The following is a 14,877-nucleotide window of genomic DNA, read 5'->3' on the forward strand; positions in this document are numbered from 1 at the left end:
CATAACCTTTTAGTTTTAGTTTTAATATTAACATTTGTTATGCTACTTTGTTTATGACATATGCTGGTAATTGTTTTATGAATAAATGCCACAACCTTTATAAAGAACCTGAAAGAGTCTGGATTGAATTTCATTATTTTGTTCTCATGAGATAGCAGAGCTTTCAAAACTTGAAATAAGGTGACAACTTATATATATATATTTAAAAATAAAGATCTAAATTAATAAAGTTAGCATAAACTCAGTGAATCATTTCAAAGATACCTGTATTGTGACTTTCACACTATTGCCTTGGAAGCTGTGAATCTGATACAAAATGTTGCTGTATGCTTTTGTTTTTCCTTGTCTTGTTTTCCTCCAGTTGGTAAATGAAATGCATCCACTGAGAATCTGAAAGCACTATTAAATAATATCAGAAATACAGGAATTGGCTCAATTTACCTGTTCCTGTTGCTGGAAATCCAATCTGAAATAAGAGTTGATGCCTGTTGGTGACAGTGCTTGTTGCCAAAACTGCAGGCCAGCATTATAACTTCTCTACGTAGTTCTCTAGAGATCATCAAAAGGGAAACAAATTAAAAAGAAAGTGAGAGAAATTCATTCCCTAAATAGTAGATAAATTATTAACTGGTTTATGGTTTTTAGATCTGGAAATCCTATGCTGCTGAGTAAAAGTCACTTAGGCAGAGTGGAAGTTAAACATACTAAAAGTTTAACAGTACTCCAGTGAGAGGCATGCGTTCCGATCTCAATATCACCAATAAAGGTAGATCTTAAATTAAAACACAGCAAGGAAACGTCTTTGTTCTCAGGATCAGGCAATGGAAACTGTGCTACCCAGTGACAGTCCTCTCGGGAAAGTGAAATGTAAGATGAAGAATGAAAGGAAGATTGTTTCATGCTGCTAAAGTCACAATGGCACTAGTAGTACATTATTGTACAGTTCTAGGGGAAAAGAAGAGGATAAGAAAATAAAACAGTACTCATGTTGGTAGGATGCTTGAACAAGAGATCCATTAAAATTATTTTTCGGCCACCCAAGCTTGATATACGTTGTTGCAACTTGCTTTAAAATATATTCCTAAATGGGGTATAGAACAGATAAAGATAAGGTCAGTTTAAAACTTCTGTATACTGATAATTAAAATTCTATAATATAATTAAAATATTCTTAAAATGTATCTACTTTCAAATATCAGTAAAATTGTAAGTAATGTTCTATTATAATTTTATTCAATATAATATTTCATATATAGAAAATAGGGATAAAATGCTATTGGAATGGTACAAGTCTACTCTTCTTCCTATTAAATCACTAATTTGCATGAGTAAATATTTTAGATGATGACTTTTGTAACAAAATGAGGAAAATAAATAATATTGATAACACCTATGAGTACATATGTACAAATGTATATAGATATACTATATGAAAATGGACATCTATTATTTATGCATTTTATATCAACAGGGTATATTTAATGCAAAACTACTATGTTGGCCCAACCAATAGCCTAGTACTGATGAAGCTGAGATACACAGAACTCTTCAGTGTAATTATAATGGTATTTCAAAGTCAACAATTCATTCAGCTAATGACACCTTTAGGTATCAGTATCAAGGTAAGGCATGCTCTCCCTCGCTATTTTTTGTTTTTTTTAGACAGGGTCTCCACTCTGTTGCCCTGGCTGGAGTGCAGTGGCAACAATCACGGCTCACTGCATCCTCCACCTAGATTCAAGCCATCCTCCCATCTCAGCCTCACGAGTAGCTGTGACTACAGGCACAAGCCACTACACCCAGTTAATTTTTGTATTTATTTATTTATTTATTTTTTGTAGAGATGGGGTTTCACCATGTTGCCCAGGTTGGCTCTCCCTCACTTTAATGTGGTTCTTGAATTTTGCCAAAGGAATACAAACATTTAAATTACAATGAAAACAATTCTAAACTGTTTATTGAAAACAAAGAATCTGACATGATACACTATTCTAATGTACAAATATATTCAAAAATATATTTTACTTTTACAAAGGTTTAATATTGCAGTGTCTTTGTGTTAGGGAGAAATTAATGTGTAATATTTCTCTAGCAGGTAAAAAATCATATCATGACTATAACGGCCCATTTATTTGCATGTCTGTGTTCTAAGGGCTTAGACAAAACTAACAATGAACGTAATTATTCCCATTAAAAAATCATTAAACAGTTTATTTTCTGTAGGTTTAAAGTAAAAATAAAAAGGGAGGAATTCTGATGGCCATCAGAAATCAGATGGCTCCAATAAAAAGATTTCATGTCACAGGAATCCACTTTTCAGTAATCCCAAATGTGCATGTTAATTAGTATAGTCAGTATGTTTTAAAAAATAAGATAATTTTATAAAACACAGAACAGTCTCTTACACTAACTAAACAAAAATAAATAGTGTTCAAAGATCATGGAAGGCACAATGATAAGAAATTTAAGAATCAAAAGGCTCATGAGCAATACTTAATCCTAATATTATTGAAAATGATTATTAAATCAGATTAGATGGCATGAGTAGTGTAATTTTGGTTTACTAGGTTTTGAGTTCAGAAAATCTGGTCAGGTAACAATTTGGAATGTTTGTCATGTCTTCTTGTCTATTTGGATTATCTGTTGTTTGCTTTCCTGTATCCCCTTGGACCCAATTATGAATGGGCTTTTGCCTCAATGTTGATCTTATCCTTGTTAATTAAGGCAGTGAATTGAATTCACTATGCCCTTTTGGATAAAAATAATGACTAAGAATCGTTACTGAAAATGCCTATATTCTGTTAAGATCTTTGGGATCTTTCCACCCAGGTTAAGTCCTTTGCGAACACAGAGCCCTCTAACTCTTGGAAAGTAAGTTTGAACTTTAAAACTTTGCCATGTATATTTCTTCTTTAATTCTGGAGCATTTAAGCTTAATTGACACTTTTAGGCCAGAGCAAAAGGTAGCTTTTGTATTACATTTCTTCTTCAAATAATTGTCATCTGTGTTGCATAGACAATTAGGACAAAAATCAGGATAACACAAACTAGAAGAACAAACTAAAATAACTTGGGATCAGTTGCATACATAATAGTAGAAAAAGAATAAAATAGTGTATCTTCTAAAATTAGAAAGAAAATTATATCTTTTACATTGAAAACGTTGTAGTTTTCCATGCGGTCCAGTAATTTATCTAGTGGATAAAGAGCTCGGCTGGCAGCATGCCATGGAAGAAAATCCTTCTCCTCAGACAGGTATCTGATAATCTCCAGAGGAATATTCTGAGGCAAATAGCCAGCCCTGCAGTTAAAAAAAATAGATACATGATGATGCACAAACGAAGATTTTTACTTACGCAAATAAAAGACAGAAAAGCAAGATTCATCATAGTATAAAGAAAGCATATTCAGTGCTATAAAAATAAAATTACTTTTAAAATATAGTCGTACTTAGGATGCCAGTGCCACCTTAATATATACAGAGTTGGACAGTTAAAAATTTATGCATACAAAAACATCAGAATGCATATTTTTTTAAAAGCAAGCAATTGTGGAATATAAGCAAAACCAAGCCTAGATATGTTCCTTCACAGAAACTCTTCAGAGGTTAACAAGCAATTGAAAATAATTGATTACTGAAATGCAATTTCAGTTTCTCCATATTGTCTTTACTTGTCATTTAGCTCAGGGTAATGATATTTAATACACATTGCTGTTTAAAAGATCATCAAATTAAAGTGTCAATTTGCAGTTCTGGGTGTTTGTTAGATTACAATATTAGCATGTTTTCAAACCTTTTTTTAAGTTGCTTTCCATAACACTGATGAAAATCTGAGCTAGGTTTTAATAAAGTCCAAATTACAAAAATGTTAAAGGAATAGCTGTTTTTTTTTTTTTCTGAGATGGAGTCTCGCTCTGTCGCCCAGGCTGGAGTGCAGCCGCGCCATCTTGGCTCACTGCAAGCTCCGCCTCCCGGGTTCATGCCATTCTCCTGCCTCAGCCTCTTGAGTAGCTGGGACTACAGGCACCCGCCACCACACCCGGCTAATTTTTTTGTATTTTTAGTAAAGACGGGGCTTCACAGTGTTAGCCAGGATGGTCTCGATCTCCTGACCTCGTGATCCGCCCGCCTCAGCCTCCCAAAGTGCTGGGATTACAGGAGTGAGCCACCGCACCTGGCCGAGAATAGCTCTTTTCTTCTATTTTTTTCCTTTCAAAATAAAATATGTCACCTTGAGAACCAATATCAGTTTCCTTAGAAAATACTAAATTGTACCTTTTAAAAATTATCTTAATACATATTGTCTGTAGTTTAAGAGGCCATATCAAGAAAAGAAGCCAAAAAGAACTATGTATCTCTTTTTTCCAGTGGACTGTAGGTAATATTCTAGCAAAATCAAAGCAATATAAATGAGAGTCCACAATACATTAAAAGATGGTCTTAGCCTTGATGTCTTCACTGCATATAGTGACATTATGTATTCTGGTGGAATTTTTCAGCATTGATATTTGCTATGGTTTGAATGTTGATATTTCCCTAAAATTTATGTGTTCGAACCTAATATCCATTGCGACAGTATTAAGAGGTAGGGCCTTTGGAAGTGATGAGGTCATGAGGGCTCTATTTTCATGAATGGGATTAGTGCCCTTATTAAAGAGGTTCCAATGCGTTTTCTTGACTCTTCTTTTCAATGTGTGTGCAGCAAGAAGGCACAATCTCTGAAGCAAGCTCTCATCTGCTGGAAGTTGATCTTGGACTCCCTGGCCTCCAGAACCATGAACAAAAATTTCTATTGTTCCTAAATTACCCAGTGTAAGGTATTTTGTTATAACAGCCCAAACAGACAAAGACAAATCAACTGAATGCAGACTGTTAACATAGGGAAGAGGGAACTATGAAAGCTAGAAAGCCTGGTTGTCCTGCTTATCTACATTTCACACTGTTATTTTGCAATATAACAAAATTAGATGGACCTTTGTATTTGTGCATGGTTGAAAGTGGACAGGGAGGAAACAGAGTCCTTTTCATCTTCAGTTAAAATAATTTTTCCATATTATTTAGTCTTAATTCAATGTCACATGCAAAAATTACCCTACGGATGAATATTAGCTTATAACTGTGCTTATAATGTTCATAATAAAAACAAATTTTGAAGAGGGTGCTGCAGTTTTCTTTTAATTAAAACAAAAGAATGTGTGACACACTAATGATGTTGATTCAACCATAGTACAAGATCAACCACAGGTTCATAATTCACATAAATAAAATAGTGAGCAAACTTCAAATTTCACATAATTAAAAAATCTGAAAATTTATGATTTACAGTGTACCTAGATTTGTGCCACTTTTTTCCTGTGCAAATTCCATTTTATACATTTTTGAAGAAATAGCGTGAAATTAGGCTATGGCAACAATAATTAAATAAGCAACTATATTTTAGCCAGGACAACATCCCAATAATAACTTAAATTTTGATTTCACAGGTTTGTTCACTCCCTGAAAATGTAATACAATTTTTATTAAAATAATATTTTAGATTATGTCCTTAAAAGAAATGTAGCTTCCAGTAGTTCAGATTTTGTAATTTGTTTCTCTCGAACTTTTAATTCTAAATATTAATTAGTGTGGTGATTAAATATTTCACCTTTCTCTTTATACATGCCATGGATTGTATAAGTTAAAGTGAAGATTTATTTAGAAGCCATTATTATTTTTGTTAAATAAGAAAATTAATGATTTTTAAAAAAATTTTTAGTAAGTAGCTCACTTATTACAAACACTTCAAATAAGTTTGGAAAGTTGCTTGAATCTCATTTCCCATAAATTTGGACACGATAGCTTTATGTCAATTACAATTTATTGTGTTTTATTTCATCTCTAAAAATGTATAGACATTATTTAATGATTCATACTTTGTAGGGAATTTGCCTGCAAATAAAAATGATGACAAATAATGTTATGGAAAGAAACTTAGATTTGAGAAAGAGCCTGCATCTGGCTGCTACCACACTCGTACAATCAGGAAAATAATTTATCTCTCCAGCCCTCACATTCTTTGTCCATAAAAGGATGGAACTAAGAGACACCCATTATAGCACAGAAAAGCTTTTAATCTAACCTATATATCTACAATTTAATCTACTGAAAAACAATTGTAATAATATGGGTACAATTTAACTATTTAACAGTTTGAGAAATACTTTGTAATTTTATATTCTCCACTCTTTAGTTGCTTAATATGTACAAGTCTAGGAGACAGGACATGGATCTAGGTTTTATAAGACATCTGGCACTGTGTGAAAAAAATAAAAGCAAAGCAAACCTGATAAAAGTTCCAAATAATGGAAAGGCAAGTAAGGAAAACCACTCATTAAACAGAGAAACGGAGCAAGTTCTGTTTTGAGTCCTTTTGGCAGGGATCTCTAACTGCTCACCCAGATCCATGCTCTTCTCTTCTTCTTTGAATGAACTATACTTCGCAGTTCTCCTGGTACTTAGGTGTGGTCATGAGACTGTGATCTAGCCAACAGAATATGAATGTGCCTCTCTGCCTGGGTTGTCCTTAGACATCTCCCATTAGGTCTTCTATGTTATTTTTCCTTAAGTGAACCTTCCAGGTGACCTTGACAGTCTTGTATTGAATATATCAAAAACCTGCCTGGGTCCCTGGATGACTGCATGACCATGTCAATTCTCACACACACTCCTGTTATGTGAGCAGAAATAATTTCCATTTTATCTTACCAAATGTGTTTTGGGGTCAATTTTTTTTTTAACAGCAGTTAACCTTCTTTAATGCCGACCTCGAATAGAATAAGAAACAGATTATACTCAAGTTGCCCTCCTTCTGCTGTGGTACCAACATATGTAATTACCAACTACATAATTTAATATACTTGCATTTAAGCCCACGACATCACAATATGTAGATACACTTAATTGGGCAAGAGGATGATCAGCTTCATTACAAAATTAAGAACTGTAAGAGATAATGTTGGAGTATAGGTTACCTAGCTCAGATGCGTGTTTGTGTAATTGGCTGGTAATGATATCTGTGATTACTACTACTGATAGTGCAATCAATATAGGGAAGTATGTGGAATCCAGTGAATGAAACACAATATTAGCTCACTGTAAGCAGCCCAGTAGGCAGCACACTTAGGGTTCTGATGGTGAAATGCAGTTTCTCTAAATTTGCATCACCACAGGGAAATCTTGCTAACAAAAATTAAAAATAGCAAATTTAAAGAATACATACTGTATGTATTTCATATATAATTAAGTGTGTCCTATTAATATTTTAGGAAGAGGTTGTAGATTATACCTTTCTTCCCTACTATTGGAGTGAGGATGAGCATAAGAAATGATTTGAAAATCAAAGAAAAGACAATGAGAAAGAGGCAAATGAGGAATGTTACAAAAATAAGTAAAAGAATGTCCATATGCATGTAGCTAGACAGCTGCTCCTCCCATCCCTTGCTACATGCACACATATATCCTTCCCTCCTCCTTCTCCAATTTATAAGAGCTTGAAATAAAATATATCTTTAAGTGCACTAGATAATGTATTTTATAAGAAAGAGATTAAAACAAGACTATGTTAGCTGATATTGAAATGCTCTAACCTTAACTGGCTTTGTTTCCACCTAAGATCCAAAATTGCTTTTTAAAAACCATTCTGAATTCCTTTGAATGTTAACTCCTGAATCTTACTGAGATGGGTGGCTTGTATAGAAGAATAACCTATTTAACTCTGAGTTTTCTTTAAAGGCAATTGATTTCTGGGCTTGAAACTTAGAGAAATATAAATAAAACACAATTCTCAGATTCTTTGGAGCATCATACTCTACTCTTGATACTCTACATCATACTCTAATAAATGAATATTAACTGAATATTCATTTAAAGCCAAAAAATAGTCTCCTACATATTTCACAAGGCACGCTGAAGATACTGTCACTGTCCCTCAGGGCACAGAGTTTTAAAGCACTTGCTGAAATGCTTAATTACAAAGTTTAGTAGGATTTATCTGCTATTTTTCATTATTCATTATTAAAAGGCTTTATACGCTCTTTGTGGGAAAACCTTATGGCACAGATTGGAAATCCCAATAGTTCTTGATGTACCATAGAATAAAAGGGGAAAAACATAGGGGAAGTATCTCTGTCAACCAACAGCTCATTTGATCAGTTTCTAGAGAAAAAAAAAAAAAAAAATATCATTCAGCCATTGCTTAATTGTCTGAAGAGATGTAAAAGGAAGTTACTAATTTGTGGCCCCATAAAATTAGTGATATAGTATGAACATTTGTCCCCACTCAAATCTCATGTTGAACTGCAATTCTCAATGCTGGTAGTGGGGCCTGGTTGGAAGTGTTTGGATCATGAGGCAGATCCCCCTTCATGGATTGGTGCTGTCTTCCTGATGCTGAGTTCTCATGAGATCTGGTCATTTAAAAGTATATGATGCCTCCCCGTGACTCTCTCTCTCTTGCTCCTACTTTTGTCAGCTGATGTGTCTGCTCCTACTGACTTTCAACCATGAGTAGGAGTTTCCTGAGGCCTCCCCAGACACGAGGACTATGCTTCCTTTACATCCTGCAAAATTGTGAGCCAATTAAACCTCTTTTCTTATAAATTACACAGTCTCACATATTTCTTTATAGCATTACAAGAATGGCCTAACACAATTAGTAATGTGAAAAGGTGCACAGAGAAGAGATCTCAGAGCCCCTCCTCCTTCTGCTCCTTCTCTTCCAGAAAGCCTGATCCCAAACTTGACTTAGGCACCTTTATTCTGGTTTCAACTAACACTTTGAGAACACCTCTATTCATAATAATTATCAGGACATTAGTCATTATTTTCTCACAGTATTATCTTACTCACTGGCCTTAGCTCTTTCAGAAAATGAAATATGCTCTACCCGTCTTTTTATCCCCACAGCCTAATGCAGAACCCAGCACAAAATAGGCACTCAATAAATGGTCCTTAAACCAAATTAAATTATGGCAATAATGTCATAGCTTTTAAAAACAGGAGTACTTGCCAAAGATACTATAAAACTTAAACATAATTTTTAATTAAGCATTTTTGAAGGTTAAAAAACAGCAGGATGAGAGAATTTTATTAGGGTGATATTGATAGTATTTTTTCTCATCTATTTTATTAATGACAACACATAGAGAAGACAAGAAGTCCACTGCTATCTAGACAACAGTTTTACATTAGTGAGTCTATACCAAAATAAAATAGCTTTACAGCCAGTGAGCATGTAGAGGCATTATACAAACATCTCTACTTTATTTTTCTCTGATTAGCAAATTACTTTCCTAGAAGCAATAGTGTTATTTATGCCATTCATTTAAATAAATTGATGGAAGGCTTAGAAATCTCTTTCTCCTAGTCAGAAAATTGGCAAGGGTAAACAACATGATTTCTAGAGTTCCTTCTACAGTAAACATTTAAAAATTAAAAGTTAGACATCCAGGAAACATTTATTTTGTAGTTTATGTAGTCTCACTACCACCATCATTGCATCCAGCATTTCTTCTCTATACATGCTTTCTTCTGTATTTCCAAACATAATATCATAAGAAATCAACCATCATCTTAAAACAGAGTCTACTGGGTACTTAATAGTGCTGAGAAATAGGGTCAATACTTGACCATTAATTGGAAGAATTAACAGATGTCAGTTATTTGGTCAAAAAGAGAAAAAAACCTTAGTTTTATGGCCCAAGTCAACTATTGTTTAGAAAACTTTCCACTTAATAATTTCAAGCTATCATGTATTGAAGAATTAATGTATACCAGTTATGATGTTATGAAAATATGGTCTAAATTTATTTCAGTCTACTATCCTTTAGAACAGTTATACTAAGCATCAATATCAGTACTATTATGCCCATTGTTTTTAGAGAAAGAAGCTAAAGTTTCAGAAAATATGCCCCTTGCCAACCTCACATGGCTAACAAGTAGCAGGGCTAGAATTGCCAGGACTGACAAGCAAGCTCCTGCTACCCCATGAGGCAACCTCTCAAAATAACTCTTTGAATTAGGGTCAACTACTTTCTTCCTTCCTTCCATTCACATCTGGCTTGCATGTCACTTTCATGGAATTTATCACATTAGAGTTAATCCACAAATACATACATAATGTGGTCCCAGATCCTATGAAGGGAAAGCAAGCAGGGTTAGGGAAAGAAGAATTAGAGGGGAGTGGTTTAAATGGGTGGTTAGGGAAGGTGTCATCTGCATGAAGTGAGAGAACAGGTTGATCGATTCTGGTGGGAGAATTATTCTGACTGAGGAAACAGCAAGTTTGGTGGGAGGAGAATACTGACTGAGGAAACAGCAAATTCAAAGGTCTTGAGACAGGAACAGACTGGGATGTTGAAGGAATAACAGAGGGCCTTTGTAGCTGGCATGGAGTTAGCTGAGGAAAAAGGTCAGGGTATGAAGTTGCAGAGGTCAGCGGTAACCAGAGCATGAAAAACCTGAAATAATAAGGGCTTTGGGTTGTTTTTCTCTTTTGTGCATCAGAAAATGTATTTGTTATTAATAGTGAATGAAGAAAAGATGTCAGTATTCACGATAGAGAAGAGATTGTAAAAGCTTAAGGTTGCCTTTATATTGATTTTTTAAATGCCTTATTTCACTTGTAATCATAAACATTATTCTAACAAGAGGTAAATTTTCCTTCCTTTTTGTCTCTTACTGGCATGATCATCATAAGAAGTTAAAGTGAAAGAACTCTTATACAGTCAAAGGAGAAAACCAATATGCCACAGCCTAGATAATCTCACACAGCACTCTTTTCCCAAGATCTAGGTTTTTTTCCCCTCTCTTCTTTACACTCCAATTATTAATAACTTAGCCTCACCCTCACCCCTAGCTTTGTTAGAGTGAAGGTTCATGAAATGAAGGAGCTTGATTAGAAGAGAAAGTTTTTATGGCCAGTAGAAGTAGAAAGTGCAAAAAGGTCAAGAAGGCTGTCTTTTCAAATCATTACTGATCAAAATGTGATATAATTTGTCAGAATTCACCCTCTGGTGCTTCTCTTTAATGGTATTCTCTTTAAATGCGTTAATTTCTTGCTAGGAAAAAAAAGTTCTACCTCTGGAATTAACGCTGAAGGAGATTTGCTTGTTCCAGAAGTTGATATTACCATCTCTTCTCAATCATGTCCTGTTTGGCATGATGAACACAGCACACTTACAGGTTAGCTAGTGCAAAGCCACTGAGAGTCTGGGGTATGCTCTCATGACAACACTGAAGAATTCTGGCCTGCAGATCAGCACAGATAGGACAAAACTCATGTCACTGAACTTTGCTTCCATCTCTTTGGCAGCTTTCTGATATTGCTCAGTGGTGACTTTGTGGAACTCAGCTCCTCTCCTCCAGTCTAGCCAGCTGCTTCTTGTAAAATGCATCCTGCTGTTTTGCCACTAGGTTTTTCTCTTCCAGGTGTTTAGCCAGGTGCTTTGCCTTACAGCCTTCCTCCTCACTTAGTAGACTCTATGAAGCAAAGCTCATTGGCAGTGGCCCTCTCTTGGTTGGTCCAGTTCTTTACCTTGCTTTAATTATTTCTGATTTTCAGAATCTTTATTTTAGCATGCTCCAATGCCAGTTCCTCAGGTACTCAAAATCTTCATGAAAAAACTGATGCACCACAAACAGCAGAATACTGCTGTGACATTAAATCAGAGGATGGGAGTTGCTTTCTTCCATCAATTACGTTTTCTGAAAGTCAGATGCCCTGCACCATGGTGATGTTCTCATTCTCATGCGCTTAGAAGGTGACTCTGTAGGGGCAGGCAGTCCACCTGTGGTTCCTGCTTCTGCCCCTGCAGAGACCTAGCGGAGACCCAGGTGCATACACACACAGGCAGGCACCCGAACTTTTTGCTGCACAGTGGGAGCTCAGATTGTTTTTCTACGTGTGATGGAAAGTCACCGCAAGTTTTTGAGCTGGGAAATGGCACGATCTGATTTATGTTTTAAAAGGGTGACTCTGGCTGCTACGGAGAGCAAACTCAAATGTGCCACGTGGTCTTTCAAGATGAGAAGGATGTGAAATATGATTTCCCAGTTGGTCTCTCACTACACGGACCATGCTTACATGAGAAAAATATATACCTAGTGAGTGAAATGAATGACATAAAAACAGAGAATATGAGTTTTAAAGACAGACCATGCATGACATTTGTTTTAGAAAGTTTCTTATGAAAATATCAGAAAAAATTATTACAAAACTTATCCACACATTTTTTATTGTTTAAATGTTAAAAGCAGCATTAGAAAACATAAGGAAGGTCACTGATAAATAATTTCAATAATGAAGACATTTTAAAATAATATGTACTTTATGTACAGGAAGGTGTATATTCCACTTTGGGTTAATTAGCAGAATTAGCCTAGAATTTAAATACAGACTACTGCCTGAAATGAATAAAAAATAATAATCCACAGAGATTATGATTTCCATGGAAAATGCAATTCTTAAAGCTAGTATGGAATTCTGCTTATTGAGCAGTGAAGTTTTTCAGTGCTCTAAAGGAGCCACATGGGAGTAAAAAGAATAAAAAATTCCAACAGGATTTTTCAGAGGTTGAGTCTACTGTCATCAGGACATCCAATCGTTAACCTAAAGGTCCATAAATCAGTGAAGCTTCTAACTTCCTATATGGCTGCTTTTTGGAGAAATGTGTGAATAACAGGAAACTAGAAAAGAGTAAAAACATCACTCAAACCAAACAACTTAAAGAGAACTATGTCTTCCCTAGTCTAATATGCATGTCAAAAGTTTTGTCTTTTATATATTACACACAGAAGTTTATATATTTAACTTATTGTGGAGGGAGGGAGGAGGGTGAAGATTGAAAAACTACCTATCAGGTACTATGCTTATTACCTGCATGACAAAATAATCTGTAAACCAAATCCCCATGGCTCGCAATTTACCTATATGACAAACTTGCACATGTACCCCCGACCCTAAAATAAAAGTTAAAAAAAATAAAGAAAGAAAAGAGCAGGAAATAAAATCAGTACTCAGAAAATTTTGGGATGTTATTCAAATTCTTCATAATTACCTTTGGATTGGTTCTAACAATATTCTGTTGAGAAGATAAGTGTAGTTCACTATTGTCAAATATTGTGGTTATATACATGTTTTACATCATAAATAACTGGTCTATGAACATCTTTGTACATAATACTTTCACATGTTCTGAATGATTTTCTTTGGATAGAATACTCGAATTAGAATTATTAAGCTAAACATGTGTTTCTTGGAAAATCTCTGAGTACATGTTTTCAGTCTTTGTAAAGTAGCAAATGATCCCAGACAAAGGAGCAGAGAGCCTTACATAGATCAGACAGGCACTGTGATAGCCAACATTGCTTTAGGGTTCCGTGTATGTCAGTCCTTGTGTCAATGCTTTGCATGTACCATGTGACTAAAACCTTGAAACAATCTTCTCAGGTTGGCCGTATTACCATCCCCATTCTACAGATCAAAACTGAGGCTCAAAAAACTTTTCTAACCTTCCCAGGGTCATATTGCAAATAAGGGGAGAGCTGGAATTTGAACCCAGTCTTCCTACACCATGCCCATGATATTCTTGCCACTATTCCAAAAAGAACTGGTGATAATTTTTTATTCTCTTTACCATGTTCTAGTAAAAGAAAATACAAGAGAAAATTATAGGGGATATCAAGTGGGAATAATCCATGGAGGTCTTATGAGAAAAGCATAACAATAAATGGGGATGGAGGGAGAAGTTTGGTTCATGGAGGACATTAAAATGGAGGTCTTAGTGACTCATAAATACTCCTTTTAGCCTTTGGCCATTTTTTTGCCACATTACCCAAAGCCATGTTCTTAAACACTGATCCCATTCCCTGGATTCCTTTAGTATTTCATCCAGTCTACATAAATCAGAGAACACTCTTAGCCCAGACTCTGGCCTACAGAGGCTGATTCAGTTAGCAGTACTATACCTACCATGAACATCATGCATTACAATAACACTTTGCTTTCAGAAATATTGTTGACACAGGTAAACAAATAGAGTACCAGGATGTAGTCCCCCCACAAAGGGGAGGTAGTGATATAAAGTATATTTAATTTACATAAGAAAAAATGCTTCAAACAAAGAAATACTTTCTATCTCAAGGTTTTATAGGAAAGGCAAGAATTAAGGGTATGGAAAGTGGTTTCGGGTTCTATACTTTGCCTGAGAAGGAAAGGGTGAAGGACTCAAATAATGGCATATGGTGCATGGGAGTAATCGCATCCTCTACAAAACTGTAGGGCTGAGTTTTGGGCCTGAAAAGAAACCCAAAGATAGCCCATCTCAATTAAATATTTCAAAAATAAATCTCAAAACCAAGTACAGCTCTAGCTCATACATGCAGGTATCAATACATATATGAGCCCTTTATAATTTTTTAAATGTAGGGCTAAGGTTGAAATTTTAGACTGACGCAAAGTTTAATAATTAAGCAGGAAGACAATACAACACTCTAAAAAATGGTACATTTTTGAAGAAAAATAGAAACACTTTTGAGAGTGTAATCTAGTGATGCTAAAGGGAATGATGGCTTTAAAAAGAGGAAAGGCTTGGAAAGGCTTTGAAAGGCTTTAAAAGAGCAGCCAAAAAAGACAGAGGGACTCTACCAAGAGCAAAGTGACAGCAACCCATTTAATCTGTGCTCTGCAACCAACTTAAAGAACCTCCTGGTCAAAGTTAGACCACTTTTGAGTGTCATTAAGAATAAAACTGTGGCCGGGCGCGGTGGCTCAAGCCTGTAATCCCAGCACTTTGGGAGTGAGCTGAGATCCAGCCACTGCACTCCAGCCTGGGTGACAG

The 14,877-nt window shown here is 35.3% G+C and overlaps 1 protein-coding gene across 1 annotated transcript in view; it reads right to left on the bottom strand.

Moving 5' to 3' along the window:
* Positions 1-14,877, bottom strand: part of TRHDE (thyrotropin releasing hormone degrading enzyme) — a 419,741-nt gene that overhangs the window by 45,988 nt on the left and 358,876 nt on the right. Inside the window, exons 14-16 of the mRNA XM_017870740.1 lie at positions 3,154-3,301; positions 984-1,081; positions 442-549 (exon numbers count right to left, since the gene is read on the bottom strand). Of these exons, the coding sequence (XP_017726229.1) occupies positions 442-549; positions 984-1,081; positions 3,154-3,301 (354 nt within the window). The remainder of the gene's footprint in view (positions 1-441; positions 550-983; positions 1,082-3,153; positions 3,302-14,877) is intronic.

The sequence above is a fragment of the Rhinopithecus bieti genome, unplaced genomic scaffold (assembly GCF_001698545.2).
Source record: "Rhinopithecus bieti isolate Rb0 unplaced genomic scaffold, ASM169854v2 scaffold_5324, whole genome shotgun sequence".
Lineage (NCBI taxonomy): Eukaryota > Metazoa > Chordata > Mammalia > Primates > Cercopithecidae > Rhinopithecus > Rhinopithecus bieti.